The sequence below is a fragment of the Engystomops pustulosus genome, chromosome 2 (genome assembly GCF_040894005.1).
Source record: "Engystomops pustulosus chromosome 2, aEngPut4.maternal, whole genome shotgun sequence".
Classification (NCBI taxonomy): domain Eukaryota; kingdom Metazoa; phylum Chordata; class Amphibia; order Anura; family Leptodactylidae; genus Engystomops; species Engystomops pustulosus.
Genome location: NC_092412.1, coordinates 125899436 through 125922323, shown reverse-complemented (window position 1 = coordinate 125922323; position 22888 = coordinate 125899436). Strand labels below are relative to the sequence as shown.

At 39.1% G+C, this 22888-nt stretch overlaps 1 protein-coding gene across 1 annotated transcript in view; it reads right to left on the bottom strand.

The window, feature by feature from the left end:
- The window catches only part of PPM1E (protein phosphatase, Mg2+/Mn2+ dependent 1E), a 150098-nt gene extending 127497 nt beyond the window's left edge, over positions 1-22601 (bottom strand). The window contains exon 1 of the mRNA XM_072136283.1: positions 22316-22601. Within this exon, the coding sequence (XP_071992384.1) occupies positions 22316-22497 (182 nt within the window). The 5' untranslated portion in view covers positions 22498-22601. The remainder of the gene's footprint in view (positions 1-22315) is intronic.
- Between the last annotated feature and the right edge of the window lie 287 nt (positions 22602-22888).

Below are 22888 nucleotides of genomic sequence, written 5' to 3'. Positions count from 1 at the left end.
TCTTCTCTGGGAGGAGTACCGTGTCTGGTATTACCGAGGATTGTCTCTCCTCGGCAGCAGTGATCCGTCGCCATGACAGCCTCGGGTCTTCGGAAGACCCGAGGCTATCTCGTTTTAACCCTTTCATTACAATGTGCTAGCAGCACATTGTAATGAATACGGAGGAAAATCCCCATATACTGCCATATTGTAGTATGGCAGTATATGATAGGATCGATCAGACAACCGAGGGTTAAAGTACTGTAGGGAGTCCAAAAAATAATGAAAAGAAAAAAAAAAAAATTTCAAATCACCCCCCTTTGCCTAGAACTGATATAACTATAAATAAACAGTAGAAATCATAAACACAATGGGGCAGATTTATCAAGCTGTCTGAAAGTCAGTATTTCTAGTTGCCCACGGCAACCAATCACAGCTCCACTTTGAAATATTGAGCACTGGTAAAATGAAAGCTGAGCTGTGATTGGTTGCCATGAGCAACTAGAAATATTCTGACTTTCAGACAGCTTGATACATCTTCCCCAATAGGTATCGAAGCGTCCGAAATTGCCCAATCAAAATATAATAACTGTTTCTCACTGCATTTAACCCTGTAAGGGAAAATAGCGCCCAAAGTCAAAAATGCCATTTGTCAAATGTAATTATTTTGCCATTTTGAAAAAATAATAAAAAAAATAAATAAATAAAAAAAATCTTTAAAAAGTGATCAAAAGGTCATAAAGTCCTAAAAATGATATAATTGAAAACATCATCAAAAGTCGCAAAAAAGTATGTACAAAGTATGACAAAGTTCTTAGTGCCATAAGATCGCAAAATAAATAAAATTGTACAGGAGGTTTTAATTTTTGTAAATGTAAATAAAACCTATACAAATTTGGTATCCCCATAACCATACCAACCCAAATAATAAAGTAGAGATGTCATTTGGGGAGCACAGTAATAGCCATAAAACCCAACCCACAAGAAAACGGCGCAAATGCGTTTTTTCACCATTTTCACTTCATTTGGAATTTTTTTTCCCCACTTCCCAGTCCGTGGCGTGGAATATTCAATACCATCACTATGAAGTGCAAATTGTTACGCAGAAAATCACACAGCTCTTTACGTGTAAAAGTAAAAAAAGTTATAGATTTTTGAAGGTGGGGAGTGAAGAATGGAAATAGAAAAAACAGGAAAGGGCCTGGTCCTTAACCGGTTAAAGTGCAGTTATGTAGTCTGCCCAAACCATAAACAACTTTGGCAAATTTAATTGACAAAAAGAACACTTTACAAATGTGTCAAATATTTTGGGAGAATTAACCAAATTAAACTAACCAAAAGTTTAAATGGTTCCCTTTTAAGTAAAATTTGGGTTTCAGATTAAATTGACAACAAATTTTATTAGCAGTTTTACTCATTTAAAAAACTCCCAAGCGGATAAGTCCACACATAACTTTACTCCCCTCTCCTGCAGTGAAAAGTCCTGCTTATTCCCCTAGTACTGTGCACTTCAGAACACAGTGCCGTCAGCAGGATCCAACTGTCACATTGATAGCTGATCCTGTACTGTGACAGGGGTCCAATATCATCAGTCCCTCTCACATCACTTCCAAATACAGTGCTCATACTGAGCACTGAGGGGGTAAGAGGCATGCAGCAATGATGCCATGTGCATCTACTCTGAATGTCTGTATGCATATGCAACATCCACCACCGGGGCCTAGCCTTTTCTTGAGGGCCTGGAGGCAGCCGGGGCCCAGAATACCGGAGTGGCTGGCTAGTGCGGCCTTGGACATGCTGATGTCATGGTGCTTCGTATGAGGACCGGAGGGCTGTCCTGCAGCCTGGCAGGTCTCCAGCAGGTGGTGTGTGCAAGAAATATGGAGGGAGAGGCTGTTGTACTGGTTTCTCCCTGGGGCAACTCCTGAGTGTCTGTAGGATGAGTCCCTGGGTAATGGATGGGGAAGCCTGTGGTGGTAAGCAGCAGTATCCAGGCATCAGACTGAGGCAGTACTGAAGGTGAGCTACACACTGTCTCCTCTGCAGTCTGACTCCAAGATGGAGTCTCTCACTGACTGAATCATGTGCTCTCACCCAGCAGGGGTTTTTTGCACTCCCACTGGTCAATCAATCACACTCCATCTTTCATAACAGACAGATCATTGGCTAATTACAGTTAACCGTTGCCTTGCCAGGCAGTATCTTCAAGCTGCAATTACCAAGTTTCCCATGTACAGCTTCTGACATGGAGAGGGACACTTTCACAACACCTACCTAGCCCTTTGCATCTGCAGGGGTGCTGCACATAGATCTCCAATAACAATGAGCCAATGGGTAGCTACCATGAGATCACGGTTAAATGTGCTAAAAGAACGACAGGGAACACATAATGTGCTCCCTTCTTACTTGTGCCCAAGTTAAGAAATTAAATAAAAATGGATTATTAAAGAATTAACCCCCTCCTTCAAAAATATGTAATACATTTTTTTAAAAAATCTGCAAGGTGGTTGGCGGCATAAGCCATAGCCTGGACTGTAGGTTGTATATTTCGGTGGAGGTATAAAAAGGTTTTACACCCCTTATTTAATGCAGAAGTAATAAAATTCCTTCAATTGTCTATATAAGCACTGAAAACAGCCAGTAATTATCTTTTACCATAAATATCTGTCTATTAACACTGTAGTTGCTTATGAGTTATTTGTATTACTGAAAATGCCATACTCCTTAGCTTAAAATAATCCAAAAAAATGTTAAGAGGAAATACCCTTCTGGAAATGGTTACTGCGACTTCTGACTGCCATACACTAGCAGTGTTAACTACACATAGCGTATCCAAAAACAACGGTTTCTAAGGAAACCTAGTACTACATTAATGGGAAATTATCTTCACACAGGGACAATTAAATGCGAATGTCCAGTTAATAATAAAATCAAATTTGGCAAATTTGCAATCACGTAGGAGGTAAAATACAAGTTTGAAATTACCCATAAATAACTTTTATTAACCCCTTAACGACCAGGCCCTTTTTCGTTTTTGTGTTTCCAAATTTCACTCCTCAACTTCAAAAATCTAAAACTTTTCCATGTAAAGAGCTGTATGAGGGCTTGTTTAAGGACCTTTTGATCACTTTTTTTTTTGTTTTTTTTAAACATTTTGAAAATGTTAAAAAATTCAATAAAGGGGCATTTTCAACTTTGGCGCTATTTGCCGTTATGGGGTAAAAGCCAGGAATAACCATTATTATATTTTAATAGATCAGACATTTTGGAACACAGCGATTTATTTAAATTTATATCAGTTGTAGGGAAAGGGTGAGATTTGAATTTTTAATTTATGTTCATTTTTAAAAAAATATTTTTCAGACCCCCTACGGTACTTTAACCCTAGGATGCCTGATTGATCCTACCACAAACTGCCATACTACAGTATGAGGATTTTACACATCATTTAATACAATGTGCCAGCACCAGCCGCATTTGTTACCAGTGGGCCTTTGCTGCAATATGCAGCAAACACCCACCTTGTATGGAGAGGGCCCATGAGTCCACTCCATACATTGGGAGCCAACATGTGACATAATGGTACATCACACCTTGGTAAGGGTTAATGAGATTACTACACTGCAAAGGTGTATTGTCCATTGCTTTTCTAACATTTGAAATACACCTCCTCTGAGCTATACAGTAGTATCTCAAATCTTACCTTGAGATTATCGAGGTGTACCCATTATATACATACACAGTGTTCTCCATATGAAGTGACTCATTTTAAGTTACAAGAAAAACCCTCCACTCATTAAAGAATAGCTTGCAGGCTCCTTACAGATTCTGTATAGGGACATTGTGTGGGTGAAGTTTTCTACCACTTGCGTCAGATATTTCTCAGGCAGAGCTATTCCATTTGTCATCCTGTCACGGTTGGTAAAATTGTTTTGCTCCAAGACATATTGTAATTTTCTATTTTTTTTGTTTTGTTTTCTATTGTGTTCCATTCAGAGTAATGTTTAGCTCCATAATAGGAACATACATGGGCTAAGGCTGATACGGAGGCAATTATACATGACATACGTTGGGGGGGAATTCAATAATGTGTTGCATAGTCCAACAGTGTATAGCACAACAACCCTAGTCTAGTGCTGCGCCAGATTAATCATTGTGTTGATGAATTCCGGTGCAGTTTAACCCCTTTCTGACCAGGCCGTAAAAAGCTTTAATAACCAGGGCATTTTACGTAAATGTTCATACTTCTTGGTATAGGGCCATAACTTCCTTTTTAGTGCAATACCTTAAACCACTGATGGCGAACCTTTTGGAGACAGAGTGCCCAAACTACAACCAAAACCCACTTGTATGTTGCAAAGTGCCAACATGACAATTTAAACAGTAACTTATTGATCCCTGCTGTATCCTTAGTTCACCAATACAATAGAAAGATGATGGAGAAATTTGGATTGTAGCTTCCCTCCAGGGTCTTCTAAAGAGGAAGAATCAGGGGACCCAGAGCAGGAGATCAAATGACAATCCATATCTATCCACACTTTCTCACTACTGCTATATTCCTGGCAGCCAAGGATGTCGATTCAACCCCTTAACGCTGAAGCCACTTTTCACCTTCCTGACACAGCCCATTTTTTCAAATCTGCCCTGGGTCACCGCGATTCTGTCGGGTTTCCCGCATATTTCCTTTTTGCACCAAATTGCCCCGGGTTTTTGGCGCACACGATCAGATTGTGGCACATTGGCGCCACCTTGCATGGGACAGAAATCGGGGGGCGTGCCGCTGGACAACCTGACTTAATTCGGACATAGCGCGGAATTTAAAAACAAAATTGTGTCGCAAGATCAAGCACTCACATGCAGCGGGAAGAAGATGGTGAACTCCGGCAGACCTCAGCAGGAAAGCAACACATGAAGGAAATTGGACGCACGACCTTAGTAAATCGCGGCAGACCCGAATCCTTGTCGGACAACGCACAGCTGGGATCGCGACAGGACCAAGTAAGTAAATCTGCCCCATTGTCTCAAAATGGATGCAGGAGCTGATCCAAATCTTTCGCATGGAGGAACTTATGGCAGATATACACAGTTCTTCAGAGAAGTTTCTCATGGTCAGGCAGCCTTGGTTATCCTTTCAAGATATTCAGGTCTTTGGACCTGTCCCCCCATTATTTTCTGACCTTCCTATATTGAGTAAAGTTTTTCCATTTTCCTCTCAGTAACTTTTGATCCTATAGTTTTTGAGTATCTGGATTTATTATGACACTCTTTCTATGGCTACGTCAATTATTATTCTGTATAGTGTATTTTGTTATACCTTGCTGATATGTTTCAGTATTGAATTAATGTTTTATGATCCTCGTTTCTTGTTTTGTATTGTGTTTTTACTTAATAAAATGGAACATAAGGTAATATTGAGACTTGATTACTCGATTGCCAACCTGGCTCCCCAAATTTTCTGTACATTTTTTATGTGCGAGCATAAAATATTTGCTGAAGTGGTCAATAAGAGCTTGGCCAGCAATGGTCAGAGGTTTAATTAAAAAATTAAAAATAAAGGCAGTATGGCCCAAGTATGCCTGCACCTATATTGTGCATTCCAATATGATAATCACCTCCAAAAATGTGTTATTATTCCATAAATATCATTAGCATAGAAAATGACTGTGTACCAGCAGGTTTCAAGAACAAAGGCAATACCTGTCAAAAGCTATAAATATGTATACTTGGATCATTGGCTGTTCTCTAAATAGATTTCTCAATCCTCATCCTTGCCTAGCAACGTATATCGTAAAAAACAAAAGTTACGGATAAAGATTAGGCTGAATTATTAGTGTAACAAAAAAAAAAAAACAAAAAAAAAAAAAAAAAAAGGTTCTACTAATCACAGGTACTGTAGCATAAAAGCACTCCAGAACAACTATAGGCGATATTGTATCTTAGTGCCTGAGGTTGTTTATATTCCTCTTTACACACTGTATGCATATGGCTACATCAGTAGTTTCCATTCGGTTAGCTAGGGAAAGGGGAAAAAAAATGAATAACTTTAATCAATTAATGCTTTCCCACATTAAGATTTATGAAATATATAGATTTTTGACAACATTAACTACCTATACAGTACACAACATCTTTAGATAAAAGCAGGATTGTCTAAAACTATAAGCCTATGCAGACTTTAATACCAGCAAAACATGTACAGGCAGTCCCCGGGTTACGTACAAGATAGGGTCCGGAGGTTTGTTCTTAAGTTGAATTTGTATGTAAGTCGAAACTGTATATTTTATAATGGTAGATCCAGACAAAAAAAATTTTGGCCCCAGTGACAATTGGAGTTTTAAAATTTTTTGCTGTAATGGGAACAAGGATTATCAATAAAGCTTCATTACAGACACCTTACAGCTGATTATTGCAGTCTGGGACTATAGTAAAGCACTTAGAAAGCTTCACCAGAGGTCAGAGGGGTCCATCTCTAAGTATGGGTTGTCTGTAAGTCGGGTGTCCTTAAGTAGGGGACCGCCTGTATATGCAAACATACAGTACAGACCAAAAGTTTGGACACACCTTCTCATTCAAAGAGCATTCTGTATTTTCATGACTACAAAAATTGTAGATTCACACTGAAAGCATCAAAACTATGAATTAACACGTGTTAAACTAAAAAAAATGGCTTATACTCCAGGTTCTTCAAAATAACCACCTTTTGCTTTGTTTATCGCTTTGCACACTCTTGACATTCTCTTGAAAATGTTAAGAGAAAATACAGAAAACGATTTGAATGTCCAAACTTTTGGTCTGTACTGTATACAGGGTGGTCCAAAAGTATGGAGAAAAAATTAAAACTGTAGTTGGGACCACCATCCTGTGTCTGGCATGTTGCTAAAGGGAAGTGTGCAAATCTGTGAGGTTTTGTAAAACATGACAGCCATTTTGAAAACTGCCATCTTGGAACACAGTCAATATTTTAAGGCGAGCATGTGACACAGGTGCAAAAATCTGGTGATTTAAACGTGATTAAAGTTGATTCATTATTATCTTTGTTACTGACACCATATAGTTTAAAGGAAACCTACCATTTCAAATGGTCGTTGTAAGCTGTGAACACCGAGCACCAGCTCAGGGTGAGCTGGTGCCGGTGCTTAGTTTAGTTAGTGTTATAAACTGCGGTATCACGGTTTTAACACTTTTTAAACTTTATAGCAGAAACTGCTTCGGCGCTGCGTGCGCACGATCGTGCGCGCGCCTACATAGGAAATGCCGCAGCAGCTTCTGCTATAAAGTTTAAAAAGTGTTAAAACCGTGATACCGCGGTTTATAACACTAACGAAACTAAGCACCGGCACCAGCTCACCCTGAGCTGGTGCTCGGTGTTTACAGCTTACACCGACCATTTGAAATGGTAGGTTTCCTTTAAGAGGACAGAGATTGTGCCGATGTTCAGGGAGCAAAGTGCAGTGGTCATTGCAGTGGATTTCCATCCTCAGAACCCTAACAGACCAACAACCCACCAAGTAACAGATGGCAAACAGTTTCTGTATAGAACCTGCCAAAAAAAAGGTAACTTAGCTGCCACAGATGAAGCAGCAACTATGGCCATCATACTGTTCTCTCCCTCCTCACAGCCTTGCCTTCCTAAAGGTCGGTTAATTCTCATACATAGATTGCAATAAAGACAGAGAAAGCGACAATTGCTAAAGATTTACTATGATACTTCTTATTTCAAGGTCATAAGTTATAAAAGGCGTTGCTACATGTTTTAGATGTTTTACTTTGCCATTTATTTTATGATCCTAGCATCAGTCCTGTTTTAGTGTTGTGAAAGGTCTTTAAAGATTGTAATTCTTGAACACCCAGCTCTGGAAATAAGCTCCGAGCTTAAACCCCAACCAGACAACTGTCAGTAATAACTTATTAGATAGTGACAGCTTAAAGGGAACCTGTAAACAGATTTATGCCAGCCGAACCAGCGGCAGTATGAAATATAGAGAGTCTCTCTGGTAACAAGGAACTAGATTTCACTCAATATAGTATTTCAGAGAGAAAAAAAAAACAATAACTAAAAAAAAAAAAAAGTTATAGGCCTTGGCTTGGCTCCCCCAGCTTCCAGCTACTCAACAAACTTAACAGATTATAAATATTTTGATACGGTCTTACTGCTTAATTTTAAGGGGCTGTATCAGTAACTAGCACCCTAAATTCACCAACCACAGTACAGCAGAAAATGCAAGCCCCCCCCCTCCTAGAAATGATTAATGCCACAGTAGAGGAATAAATACCTCCCGAGCAACCAAATACTGCATTCAGAGAAGACAATAATAGTGCAGACCGCAGAACAGATAATGGTACTTAAAACAAAGCAGGCTTAACATATTGGAGAGCCCCAGAGCATACCAACAATACTGGAGACCTCAAATAAGACCATAATGGATAATAATACTGGAGACCCCCAGTGCAGACAAAAAAAAAATATATATATATCAATTCCTTCCTTTCCTGGAGCCTCTTCTCCTCCTTGCACCACACTGCAGCTTCTTCTCTCTTCCATGTGCTGCTCTGCTCTGTACCTCATGCTGGTTGTATGAACAGGCATTAGGACCCGAAGTAGTACTGAACCAGGAACAGGAGAGGGCTCAGGAGCATAACAGCACAGCTGACAAGTACTTACCACTCCTGGGTTCTCTCTCCTGCTGGTGATCTGCCCTGGAACTGGACCTCAACACATACAACCAGTGTTAGGAGTCTTAGGAACTTCTCTGCACTCACCACTACCCTGCTGCAACAATCTGCCATCAGTTATGTAAGTGCTCATTGGACACCGACCATCAGGCCTGTCTGCACAGCTTGTACACTCTATTCTCGTTTTGAGATGAAGGTGTGCTGCCCATTATGTACATGTTCAGTAGTGAAGCTCCTCTGCTATAGATTAGAGAAATAAGGCACTGTGAAGAAATACATGCATTTATGTAAAGCAGGGCAGGCTCAGTTAAGTTTTGTTCTGCATAGAAGTCACAACAAACAGGAAAAAAATGCATACTATTAACCAGAAAGCAGGGAAGAAAACTAATAGCATTCATATATCCTGAATAAATAAATCCAAATATGAAAGCAAAAGCAGTACATATGTCATATATAAGAATTTCTAGAAAGCATATCTTGATAGGGGTTACACGCAGCTCTTTCAGCGTGTCAGTGTCTTGTGTAGGTCATCTGTTTTTGGGGATTCAGAAGAGGCTGGCAAATGATATTACTAACTTATTACCACCGCTTGAAGGGTCACATTGGTTTTAAATAACTGCATATAAGGACCACATGTGGATGACATGTGGCTTCAGTGTCTTTCACAGATTTCTATGGGAAGGCACAGGCTGCAAACATGGGCAAGAATATGACCCGTTCAGAGTTGAGGGATTTGTGAAAAACACAATCATGTGCATGAATCCATTCTTTTTTTGGTATATTGGAGTATAAGATAGGTTTTACCACCAAAAACTGGTAAAACCTATCAACTCAAGTAAAAGCCAAGGGTGTAGTATACAGCCAGCCAGCCCGCCCCCTGTATGCCAAGCACATTAAAAAAATTAAATAAATAATAAACTCCGGCGATATTCACTCACCCCCGATGCACAGCATGGCTCCCGATCCTTGGCGCGGCTCCCGGAGGCTACTCTTCTCTAGCCGGCAGATCGCATGGATGCGACTCTGCCGGCTAGAGAAGAGAAAGAAGAAAGAAGAGGATCGGGAGCCACGCCAAGGATTTGGGCGCCAGAAGGTGAGTATCAAGTTTGTTTTTTTTAATTGACTTGTATATAAGCCGAGGTTAAGTTTTTCAGCAGATTTTTTGTGCTGAAAAACTCTGCTTAAACACGAGTATATACGGTAAATCTTGAGCTACCATTTTCTAACAGCTCTGCAAAGCAACCTTGAATAGCCATTTGACTATTTATAAAAAGAGTGGTTCCTCCATTTGAAAACCAGTGAAACATCATGTGAATGTGGTACGGATCAAAGGAAGGAAGAAAGGAAGAATCTGGTAAGGATCAAAGAGTGTTTTACCAACTGAGCATTTTGATACTAGCATTTTATCAACTGTTTGAGCATCTTCATACTACAATAAAGAAGAATCCTCTTAGTATCCTACGAGGGCCTGGTGTCATTACGCCAATAGAGGAATCTATCCATCATTTCATCACCTTGACGTTCCAGCCTGAGCCCCTTCGGATGTGCAGCCACACTGACAACACCGTTGTGTAAAGCTTCAGATTCTATTTGTAGTGACCTTACAACCCAGTAAGATGAGCGCAATGAATTCTAAATAATCTATCAGGATTGTCAATGGTACTCACACATGTGGCTCCCCAGACTGTCTTTTCTCCACGTGTGACTGTTAAAGAATATATGAATCACTTTCTGTGGTTCCAAGGTAAAAGGTTAACGTAAAGCAGTAGAATCGGATGGGAAAACTGGTATCCTGGGAAGGGGGTAATGATTTTTAATAAGTAAAGATAAACGGAATTAAAGATCTCCAAACTATTGAAACATTGGTGTCAAATCCCACAGTAGGGCCTCTTGACAACCCAGGATTGTGTATTGATGTGCAGCTAGGAGCTAATAGCACAGATTGTGTCTCATTGTATAGACTTTGTTTTAAAACCCCAGGCTTCAGTTTGAAGCTGGTTAAATACACAATTGATCCACAGGAAGATAAAAAATAACCATAATATACTGGATGGAAAGATCTTCTTTTAAAGCACAGAAAAATGACTTTTGCTGCCAAAACATCTGAGCACAGTTCCCTCGTGGCCTAGTGTCCTTGCTACAGAAAGCTTGGCCACAATTATGTGCAATTTCACTTGATTTGCAGCATTAGTTCAACCAATGCCCAAGTGAGGAAGAAATGCCAGACACCTTCAAGGTCACCACAGAAAGCGCTTGGGAAGGATTTAACAGGTTTTTAATCTTTTTCAAGCCTCAGTTAGCATTTTACCCGTTTAATCCTGTACAGTATAACATCTCATTGATGCTACATCAAACACTGCAATAATAAATAATCAAATTGTCTAAATGGAGTATAACACTGTATAAACCAGCTCATTTCCATATATTAGTTGTTTTATCCCACGGTTTGACAAATTTTGACAAAGCAAAGAGTCTCAAAGTATTATATTATCACTATTGATAATATTATACATATGGCATTAAAGATGCAGCCATATGGAGAACCATGGAAAACATTTTAAAGTAGTTATGCGGGGCCGTAGGGGAGGGTCTAAATTGTGGAGTTATGGGACACGATTGCAATTCTTGGCCATTGTGGTCTGTTATGCAGCGCTTAGAGATGAGAATCACACAAATTACATTTCTTTGGCATCTGTGAAACAGTCATCTTTTCACTAATCCAATTATGTAAAATGGAGAATAATAACCACCAAAGGTGGTCAAAGCATAAACAAATAGTTAACCACTGCTATAAGGGCTAATTAATATTAAGAATTTGTTTGTTGGCTTTAATGGTATAACCAATTAGCGCAGGTCCAAGTTTTTTAAGCCAATAAAATGTAATACTTCATATGGCTAATCCACACGACAGGTGAGCAGACTTCACTAAGTAAAGCATGTATACTGGCAGGTATAGAAAAAGCTGACTGTGCAACGTAAGAGAAAAAAAAAAAAAAAAAAAAAAAAAAGACGCAAGGAAGATAGAATGGATCTCACCCTGATCTTGTCGTCATCCAGAGGAATATGAAATAAAGCTCTTCATAAAGCTTCACAGCTTTAAACTTGGTACAATTCTTACCTGTACACATAGCAATGTACAGCTTACTTTAAGCTACAGTACATACAACTGGCGGAATAATGGAGCCCTATGGAAACTGGTGAAAACGGCATTGGTTTTTTCAATACTGCTATTCAATTCCGCTATGAATATTGTTAATGTTACAGGCAGTGGCCTGGAGGTATTTGGACAGTGGGTGACAAGCCTGGATAAGCAGACCCATAGAATGCACCATCCAATCTACATATAATGAGGTTTGTATGTATGGAGTTTTAAATGACTGAACAGTGTTTCAGTTTATATAAAAACACATATTTTAATAAAAGACCAATAAAAGCTTATATGAAATATATCAGGGGTAACAACCAGAAAACATTTGGGATGCAAGACAAATTTAAAAAATGAAAAGAAACATTTTCTTACAGAACTCAGGGAAACATTTTATAATCTTCCCAGTTGCCAGGCAAATTTTAACCCATCGAGCGCGAGATGTAAGTCTCATAACATGCTGTACAGAAATAAAAAGGCACATTTTGTTTGATAATAATCTACAGACATAACATATGATAAACAGGCAGTTCAAGGAGCAAGAATCATCTCCCTCACAAGAAGACAGGAGGTGAAGCTGGAAACACAGGACACTCCAGGGGATTCTCAGAACATGCATGAATGCTCCGGGACAGCCTCGGTACACGCAAGGAATGTGCAGGGCTAGTTCAGGACATCCATGAGATCACAAGCCAATCTGGAAATATTACTAAAGACAATGGGACTGAAAGAGGAATACAAAGAGAAGAATAGGAATAAATTGCAGACTTCCTGGAAAAGTGTGAATGAATGGTTCTAACAGTACTGAGTAGTGTCTTCACCTCTACAATATGATAATTACAAGACAAGACTGCTGCTTTGACATGTATTCATGAAATTATATCTTGAAATTATATCTTCATTACCACAATGATTTAATTAATGAAATACAATGAAGAATTTATGCCCAAACACCTCACATCTAGCCATCTGCACAAGAACGCACACCTCTTTATTAAAACCAATTAGGTATCAACTTTCCTAAAGTGCATCTAACCTCACAGCAACCTGTATAAATCAGTACAGAGTGTGTGCATGGGAAATAACACTACTTCTGTTCAATGTTTGACTTGTATTTTCCAATTTTCTTTAGCAATATTCAGTAACCTCCTGAGCTTCAGGATAGAGACCTCGCTGCTGTTACTCCCTTCTCCCACCTAGAGTACATAGAGTACACATTTGGATATGATTATACATTTATAAATCACAGGAAACTGTAGATGAGAACTGTGTGACATCACAAATATGTCACATATATCACATATGCACATCACAAGTCATGAGCTGAAGTAGTGGTTTCCCAATAGCGCAACTATACTGTGAGTTTCTCTGTGTTCGGGAACAGGCCCCCCATGACATGAACTGTTCTTTTATGTGCAAAGTGCCTGCACATGTATTTAAGAAGTCATTTGTGACGCAGCTGCACTATACCGGACGCAACACAAAATTCTGCAATAAAAGGGATTTTCCGTTACAGTCAAACCGTGTTAAATTTATCATGCAGAGCCCAACAGAAATGTGTCACATGCCTTATGCTAGAGGTGCACCAGAGACATGAAAAACATGCACCACAATTCCCGAATCTGGGGCACCCTGTACAGTTTGCACCGTTTTTGATAAAAGTGGGCCAATATATTCAGAAGAGAGAGTAGTGATAGAATAAGTAATTAAAGGGAACTTTTCACCATGGACACTAAAGACAGGTTGTAGAAGCCCATCACAACTACATTGCAAATACTGTATGTCTTTTCTAAGCATTTGCATTGTAATATAACTGCATGTTATAACCTAGCACTCTGATTTATTTTTTTTTTTTAATCAGATCCTTTTTTATTAAGGTTTTACAAAATAAAAACAACATACAATTCCCCAGGGGTTGCAGTCTGGTTTGAATGCATTTCAAAAAACAACATGCGACTTTCTGTGCTGCAGACTGCTCAGTTCTTGGCCCCCACCTTTGTGCTCCTTTACAGATTTTCCCTTCCACAGTGATGTCAGCTCACACCACTGCTGTGAACTCTGAAGAACAGGAGGGAGGAGCTGTATAGGAGCACTGCTGAGCAGTCTGCAGCACAGACAAGTCACATGTTTTATAAAAATGCATCCTAACCAAAACCCAACCACAGAGACTTAAAAGAAGATTCTGTCATGGTGCAAGGCAAGTTATAACACACAATTATATTATACTGCAAATGCTTAGAAAAGGCAGAAATACATACGAGCGTATTTGCACTACAGGTATGATGGGCTTCTGCAAACCTGTCTTTAGTGAAAATGAGGTCCCTGATAAGTTCCTTTTAAGTATTAGAGAATTTTCTATATTCTCTTATACTATAGAAAGTGGTTGAAAAGTTAATGATCATTAGCGTTAATGTTTATTTATATACCATGCATAATGAAAAGTGGAAACAAATAGCATTACAGTAAATGTGTCAGCAGAAAATACTCTAAATTTGAAAATTAACTTAGACGTGTTGGCTTTGGGAGACCTTTCCATTTTTGAGCACCAAAAGAAGTGCTGTTTGGTTCTTCTTTCACTATATAGGTTGTTCTTCTATAAACACAGAAAGCAAATCAATATTCTACACGGTTAGATAAAGAAGATGATGTGACATTGATATGAACATAAGCAAGGTACATGGGGGAAAAAAAAAACCTTTATGGTAGATCCAAAGAGCTCAGCACAAGATAGGACCAATCCTAAGGATCTAGGTAACATATTTCCGCTATTGATGTGTTTCATTAGAGCATGTCAAATCTTGAGGCTCCATTGTGGATTCCTAGCATATTTGAAAATGAAAATTAAAACTTATGGCTCAAATAGAAGAGACAAATGTCCAGAGAGCTGGATAGAGAGCCTAGAATAAATTTATAGGCAACACCCACATCTCTTTGAATCTTAGAGGTATACATTCTATACACTGGACAAGAGATTATCCGACAACTAAAAACTAACCTTGTAATAGTGGTTAAGAGATGATTTACAGAAATAGCCCCACTTACCTATTTACTATAGTTACATTCCCAAGGTGTAAGGATTCTGATGGAGGCAGATGACAACAATTACTACTTTCTAATTAAATTTCTAACTTGATTAGACAAAGATGGCAATTGGTTCAGAGGACTAGCTAATTTTCTAAGGTGTGGTGCCAATATAAAAAAAAAAAAAAAAAGTGATCCTGGTCCATTGTTTAGTTACACAATATAAAAGTTAAAAAAAGATGGGCAAGTGGGTTGGGCATGAATGTAGCCTTTTATTTGATATGTGCCAAATATACCGATAATAATGCCATTTCTATTGTACTGTACCTTTTATACATTTGTATTACCAGTGAGAGTAATAGTGATTGTAAGAGTTTGTATTCTTGATTCCTGGCCTGCTGATCACTAATAAACAAAATTATTTAAAAAAAAAAAAATAATAAAAAGTGATCCTGGAAACTACAGACCTGTAAGACTAACATCGGTTGTTGGTAAAAAATTTGAGTGGTTTATTAAAGATGCTATCCTCGAGTATCTCACTGTGCATAACCTTATAACACAGTATCAGCATGGGTTTGTGAGGAACCGGTCCTGTCAGACTAATCTGATCAGCTTCTACAAGGAGCTAAGGTCTGGATTGGACCTGGGGGACGCTGTGGCTGTGGTGTATGGACTTTTCCAAGGTATTTGACAAAGTTCCACATAAAAGGTTGGTATATAAAATGAGACTACTGGGACTAGGGGAAAAATCTGTGTATATGGGCAAGTAATTGGTTTAGTGATAGAAAACAGAGGGCCGTCATAAATGGCACATTGTCAGATTGGGTTAAAGTTACCAGTGGGTTGCCACAGGGGTCAGTATTGGGGATATTTCTTTTTAATATTTTATTAATAACCTTATAGAGAGTTTACAACGTAGAGTTTATGCAGATGATAAGATTTGTAGATGATACTAAGCTCCGTAAAGTAATTAATACAGAGGAAAATAGTAGAACATTACAGAGGGATTTGTGGAAACTTGAGGCCTTGGTTGACAAATGGCAGATAAGGTTTAATATCATAAAATTTAAAGGTTATGCACTTAAGATGAGGAAATTAAAATAACACATAACTATGTGTTCAATGATAAATTTCTTGGTAAAACTTCTGGAAAAAAAGACTTGGGGGTATTGGTGGACAGCAAACTCAATTTCAGTGATCAGCAAATAAAAATGAATGGATGCATTAAGAAAGGATTAGATACTTATGATAAGGACCCCTTTTTGCCCAAATCACTTGTCATACCACTCATGGAATATTGTATACATTTTTTGGTACCAGTGTATAAAAAGGATGTAGTACACTGAATGGGTGCAGAGGAGAGCAACCAAGATTATAAGGGGAATGGGGGGACTAAAATACAATGACAGAGTACTAAACTTGGGGTTATTCAGCTTAGGGGAAAAAAAAAAAAAAAAATTCAGGTGGGCCTCATTACAATATACAAATACCTGAACGGGCAGTACAAGGATCTCCCCACAGATCTTTTAATACCTAGGCCTTTGACCAGGACAAGGGGGCACCCTCTATGCCTAAAGGAGAGGCAGTTTTACCATCGCCATAGACAAAGGTATTATACTGTAAAAGCAGTAGATCAACGCAAAATAATGTATAGGTTGGACTGATATCTTTTTCTAACGTTTTTTACTCGAATGTTGGTAATATGCTCTCACAGACAGAGCTGCTTCTTACAGTTTCATAAATATCACTCATCATACCACTATTATGAATATAATGACTTGGAGAAGCATCCTAAGTCAATGGGAAATCTATGGCTCTGTGTAACTAGGTGAATTAGACTTAACACCTAAAGAATAAGAACATGACGCTTAGGAAATTTCAATCAATTCAAGATAACATTAAATACACTATTTTAGAACAAGAGCAATGCAGTATATGTGAAACTAAAATAGAGAGTGGGTGGAGGATAGGATTAAACCGATTAAAAAAAAAAGTTCTTTGAAATAAACCTTAAAGGGAACTTGTGATCAGAAATTGGCCGAATAAGCTGCTTTACACTTATTGGTTTATCACCTTCCATATCAGGTTTCTTTCATAGGCCTTGGCACCATCCAGCAAACAATTTTTAAAGTGAGATGTAAAATGGTTAGATAAAGTCATGGAGGCAGAGTGTTTAGTACTGAAGTCAAGAACACTCAACGGCAGAATGCCTCCGCTGTGACTGATATCATGCACTGGACTTCAGGAGATCTGTTTAGTAACATCTCTGGATGCTGGACCATGAATACATTTATACAACCATTTTTCCATCTCACTTCAAAGTTAATTTTTGCTGACAAGTTCCTATTAATTCTTCTTTATCCAAGATGAGGATACAAGAAGATTTCTAATTGCATGGCAACAACTTTCCAGTTTTTCACATGAATTAGAAGCTGCCAAAATACAGCTCCTATTACCGATATGACTAATTCATTTATAATACTGTTTAATTTCCTGGTCTTTAACAACATACTACATATAATAAAAGGCCAATTGCATATTTTCAATAAACCATGTTCCTTTTTATGTCAGAAACAAAAATTGTAGTACAGTAAAATTAGCATATGAACGTAGTGGTTAAGCCATGTTCCAAAACCTTGCCTTGGTGTCTAAAGGCTGCACAAGCTCCAGTAACATAGGATGAGTACGGTAATTGGGTAGAGGATTAGAACCTGAGTACTAGGTGGAAACCCAGTGCAAATACAAAGAGAAATTACAAACGCCAAACAGATTTAGATTTGAAACCAAGACTGTCAAACTAAAACATTTTTCAAAGCAGTAGGTCCTGGTAGTGCTCCCAATCCTGCTAGGACTGAAAGGGTGGCCTGAGGGGTCACATCTAAATTAACAGCACGACAGATGAAGGCAGAGACTGGCATAACCATATTGTGCACAAAGTACATTACATTACTTTAATCCTTTCTGGATGGGCCATAAGCAAAAAGAGAGCTGCCTCTGAGGGCTTAATAAGTAGCGTTAGGTCAGTTCCTATTTTTGTTTACAACCTGCCCCCAGAGGCGCTTTCTGATTCTTCAATTCTTTTCCAAATAGGAGGTTAAAGGACACCAATCACCAGGTCTCTGTCACTATTTCTGTCACCACTTCCTGTTGGAGCAGCTCACAAGGAATCCTTCACAGCCTTTATCTAGTCAATTCATACATTAATCATTCTCAAATCATCTTTTCTTTATTATGTAAATGAGCCTGGTCACATGGTCAGAGGCAGTGATGACACCTGTTACCCCTCCCCTGCTCATGTGTAATGTATAGTAAAGCATTGCTGGTGTCTGTGCTTTATCTGCTGACATGCTGCATCCTCCTAATATACATGTGAGAGACACGGACATCAGCTACAAAAGTGCCTGACATGCTCCATTCTCCTATACACATGTGTGAGACACAGACATCAGCTACACAAGTACCTGACATGTTCTGCTATAACATGTCTGCAACGTGGAGCAATTGTATCTCTTAGGCCATTTGCATACAGCTTTAGTAGCAGATTGCTTACATTTACAGGCATACAGAGGGACAATGAAAGGCAGTTTATGAACATATATTTAGTTTTGGGGGTTAATTTGCCCAATGGGTGTTCGTTAATTTGAACAGTATATGAGAGCTATCTGCTCTAGAGCATAATGATATATGGTTTCCAAAGCTGCAGCAAAAATACTATGGTTGATGATTTGAAAAAATCATGGCGATATGCAGGACCCCATTATAGAATGAAGCCTGAAATTCCACTCACTTAACGATATAAATAGGATTATGTGGTTCAGGGTGGCTAGAAGGGTCATCTTTTGCGAGTAACTATGTTACCACAAGGCGCATGAGACTTTGCACATCACATTGTCTTTTAAACACAAATCTGACTTTCCACACTTGGAACTTTTAAAAGGCCGTTTCTGGATGCATGTGGATTGCTCACATACTGTTTCCAGGCACTAATATATAATATATATATCTGCTTGTAACGGTTTGTAGTTGCCTTTACTCAAATTGTAACACTTTCCATTACACATAAATGATTAGATGGGAGAGATCTGAAAGGATTCAGCACAATTTCACAACATGAGTTTGCATAATGTTGTAACAGCACATTTATTTTATCAGGAAGAACAGCTAAGCGGGAGTGCTCATTTATATGCAGAAGATGCGAGAGAAAAAAAAACAATATGTTTCTGTATTATGCCTGAATTTAGAATGGCACATTCAGTTCTTGCAGAGGCTGGTAAGCTACACCTACCCTTTACTGCCAAGATGCATAAAATCAAAATATGTTAATTTGCCTTAAAAACCTTAAAGGGGTATTCCCATGTGGCTATATACATTATATATTCCATATACACACACATACCATTCTGTAGTAACATGCAATTGAAGAAATGCACTTCAAAACTACATAAAACAAAAAACCTGAATAGGGACCAGGAAACACGGGCCAGGTCTCTTGCTATATGAGACCTATGGAGGACATCCATTTCTTGTTCCACACACAATTCACCATAGCAGGTTACAGATTTGTAGGATGACAGCACCCCTGCCCCTTCCTCGGCCTAACTGTACCCTGTACTAAGTTTGTGTCAAATCCCCCCAGACACAAACCCATCTCTCTTTATATTATTTTTCAGCAGTTTTTCTTAAAGGAAATTTAAGACCGTTTGTTTTATGCATTGTGATCCAAACATACCTGGAGAATGCTGTAGCGACACTTATGCAGAAACATATCTTGTTTAATCCCTGAACTAAGTGATTTTGCCCAAAAAATTATTTTAACACTCAGGACCTTGGGAAAGCTGGGTGCAAAATGGCTGCCATACATAAAAACATTACTTTCACATACAAAGGAGCTGCCTGAACTGACTAATCAACCTGAGCTGCAAGACTCAGCTCAACAGTCGCACAAAAAATATCTCAACGGAGTAATCTTTAAAATACAAATGAAATTTGCCATGTAGCAATTTTTCTTTATCTAAAATATATCAATTGCTACAAGCATTTTAGGCAAAACATAATCCCCCAAGTGTGAAAGTCCATATAGTCCAGCGTGAACTTCAGGGAGACATGCTGAGCACACCATGTAGTTACTCCATTAAGGAGGTCAGAATCCAGCAAATCATGTGACGTGTCGGGGCGTGGCCCTTCTTCAGACGGAGATCAGTGAGCGCTGCGCTCGGCGATCCTCAGCAGCTCCATAGAGGTTAATGGAGCAGAATGGTCATGCGCGGCCTTCTGCTGCGTTAGTCTAAGGAGCGGCCAGGGGTCGATCGGACCCTTCGTTCTCGCGATCTGCGTGGGTCTCAGCACTGAGAGGGTCTAACTTGCCTTAAAACCCCTTTAAAGGAAATCTGACCTCAAAATCCCTCATGATACACCAGGGACAATAACTCATACATCCAGGCACCATGACTGTGCACAATCTTCTTATATTTGTTATCCGTGAATTTAACACAGATATTGAAAGAGGAAACTGTATACTTATATTATGGATAATGAAATGGCGCAACACATTCCATGGTAAACTACGTACATTCCTCACCCACAAAATATTAAGGGGGAAGCCCACAAAATAAATAACCACTGTAATATTATAGGTAGACCTTGATATTTTGTAAAAAAAAAAAAAAAAAACACTTTATAAACGATAGGTCATTTAAATTGTTTATTAAGTTTTAAAATGTACGACTTTTAATCTTTAGGTAAAAATTTGTGATATAAAACTACATTTTTTTTTAAATTATTATACTTTAGGTTGAGGTTGCTCCATTTTCCATTATGTTCTTCCACTATACAATAGTGAAAGGGAAACTAAACTTCCGCTCGCCTTCCATTCGCTATAGGGTTACATCTATGGAAGGCACCTTTCCATCAGAATGGGGAAGATTACATGGGTTGTAGTGCAGTTTTCGCCATTAAAAAAATTACAGATGTAAGGGGCAAAACACTGAAGTGAATTGAGCCTTGAAAGTATAGTATAGTTATCCCAAAAATAAGCAAATTCACTAAATGTTAGCAGAAGCCCCTATGGATCACACAGCCTTTACACCCAAACTATATCTTCTGTGACTTATATTAAGGAACATTTATTTGTGCTTCCAAAAAACTATCCCTGCTGCAGCCAGTATCTTCATATCCATCAGTGTTCACCTATTTGCCACTCCTCTCATTATACAAGGGGTAGAAACTTTGGCATAGGGCATCACTCCCTTGCACACCACCTGAGGCTACATCATCTGTACAGCACTGGGTAATAAGCATTCACAGTATTTGGGGGGTGAATGGTAGGATGTGGAAAAAGCCAAAAAAAACATGTAAAAGATGGTAATGAGAGATAGCAACATGATAGAATAAAACTTAACTTTAGTTGAATACCAATGTGTATTTGTAAAACATATAGAGGATATTGTTCTCCTTTAGGAGTATTCAGATGCCATAAAGGAGTGGGCAAGTGTTGGCACCAAATCCAGTAGACTGAAAATTATGTTTAACTTAATGTTTTAGTTTTTTTCTTTAGACCGGTTATACGCCACATATAGCTGCTAACTCTATTATTCAAATGATCCCTTTCTCCATGGAGTCAACATTTACCAAACAAAAAATGGGAGGTACTATACTTCAGATCCAGCGCCAGAGATCAGAACTGCATCAAGTAGATTTTGTGGGCATGTCCCTACACCCTCCAACTAGTGCTTCCCGTGTGACACGGCCTACAAACACACCCCTTTGACAAGAGGAAAGGTAACAACCAGTTAATTTATTCACAACTTTCTATGAACTGTTATTTTATAATGAAAACGCAAACAATATTTTTACCCAAGGTCAGTGATAACAGAAGCTTTTTACCCTGAATCCAAAGAATCTATTTTTATTTATCCATTTACTATTGACGCCATAAAATGCTAAATCATTACATACAGAACGTTATCTTCACATTATAAGCAATCCATCAATCTGCCATTTCTCGATATCGCAATATTTAACATATTTTCTGACAATAATCTTAGCAGCCACAGTGGTACAAGTAACAATTAAGCAGAACTACAATAACCAAATTGTAACAGGGAAAGATGTTGCTAAATTATGTAACCAGTTGTTTAGTGACATATCAATGAGAAAACACACATATAGGAGCAATGTTGATGCCTGTCAGAACAGTGAAGCAGGATGTCACCGGTCAGAGTGGCACAGGTGTACCAGGTGAGAAGGCTCCACAAGGTGAAAGATGTGAATGACAGGGTGAGGGTACGGCTGGCAGGGATGCCATGATCTCAGAAGTGCCATTATGTAAGAGGGATTGCCTGCAGGACATCTGTCACCCAGGTAGATGCCCAGCTCTCCAGAAATGAAATGATGCCCCCTGATAAGGTCACTACGGAAGATGCCCCCCAGTAGTACAGCACAGCAGCCCTTGGTGCCTCCCCGCACACCCCGCGCATAGCGATGGATCCGGCACTTAACTATTTGCAGAGTTGCTGCAGGCACAGGTCCAGGCACTCGCCTTCCACCTCCTCCGGAGTGATATGATCAGACAGTGGACGGAACGGGATGGGGTCCTCCTCCCCGAAGGGTCCTCTGAACTCCCCCAGAAAAAGCTCCAGGAACCTGCGGCAGGTTTTCTCCTCGTTGGATGAGCCGGACATCGCTTCTCATTCCTGGGCGGAGAGATATGAGATGATGAAGCTGCAGCAGCGGCTCTAGCACTGGAGGCACTCAGTGTGCGCGGCTCTCATACATCCTACTAGAGTGACGACAGCGGGCGGTCATGTGACCTCGGGGGCGGGGCCTGTCACTCGCTGGTCGTCTCTGTGGCTCCATCCCGTGTCACCGCCATGTCATAGTGACAGTCATTTGGAGAGATGACCATATGGCTCATATGATAATGTGTCTTATTGATCCAGAGTCATATGTATGACATTATACAGGGGGCAGACTCATCAAAAGTGTTTAAGAACAGAAATGTTCTAGTTGCCAATGGCAACCAATCAGAGCCCAGCTTTCATTTTATTTTATATTCATGTTATAAGTCTATAC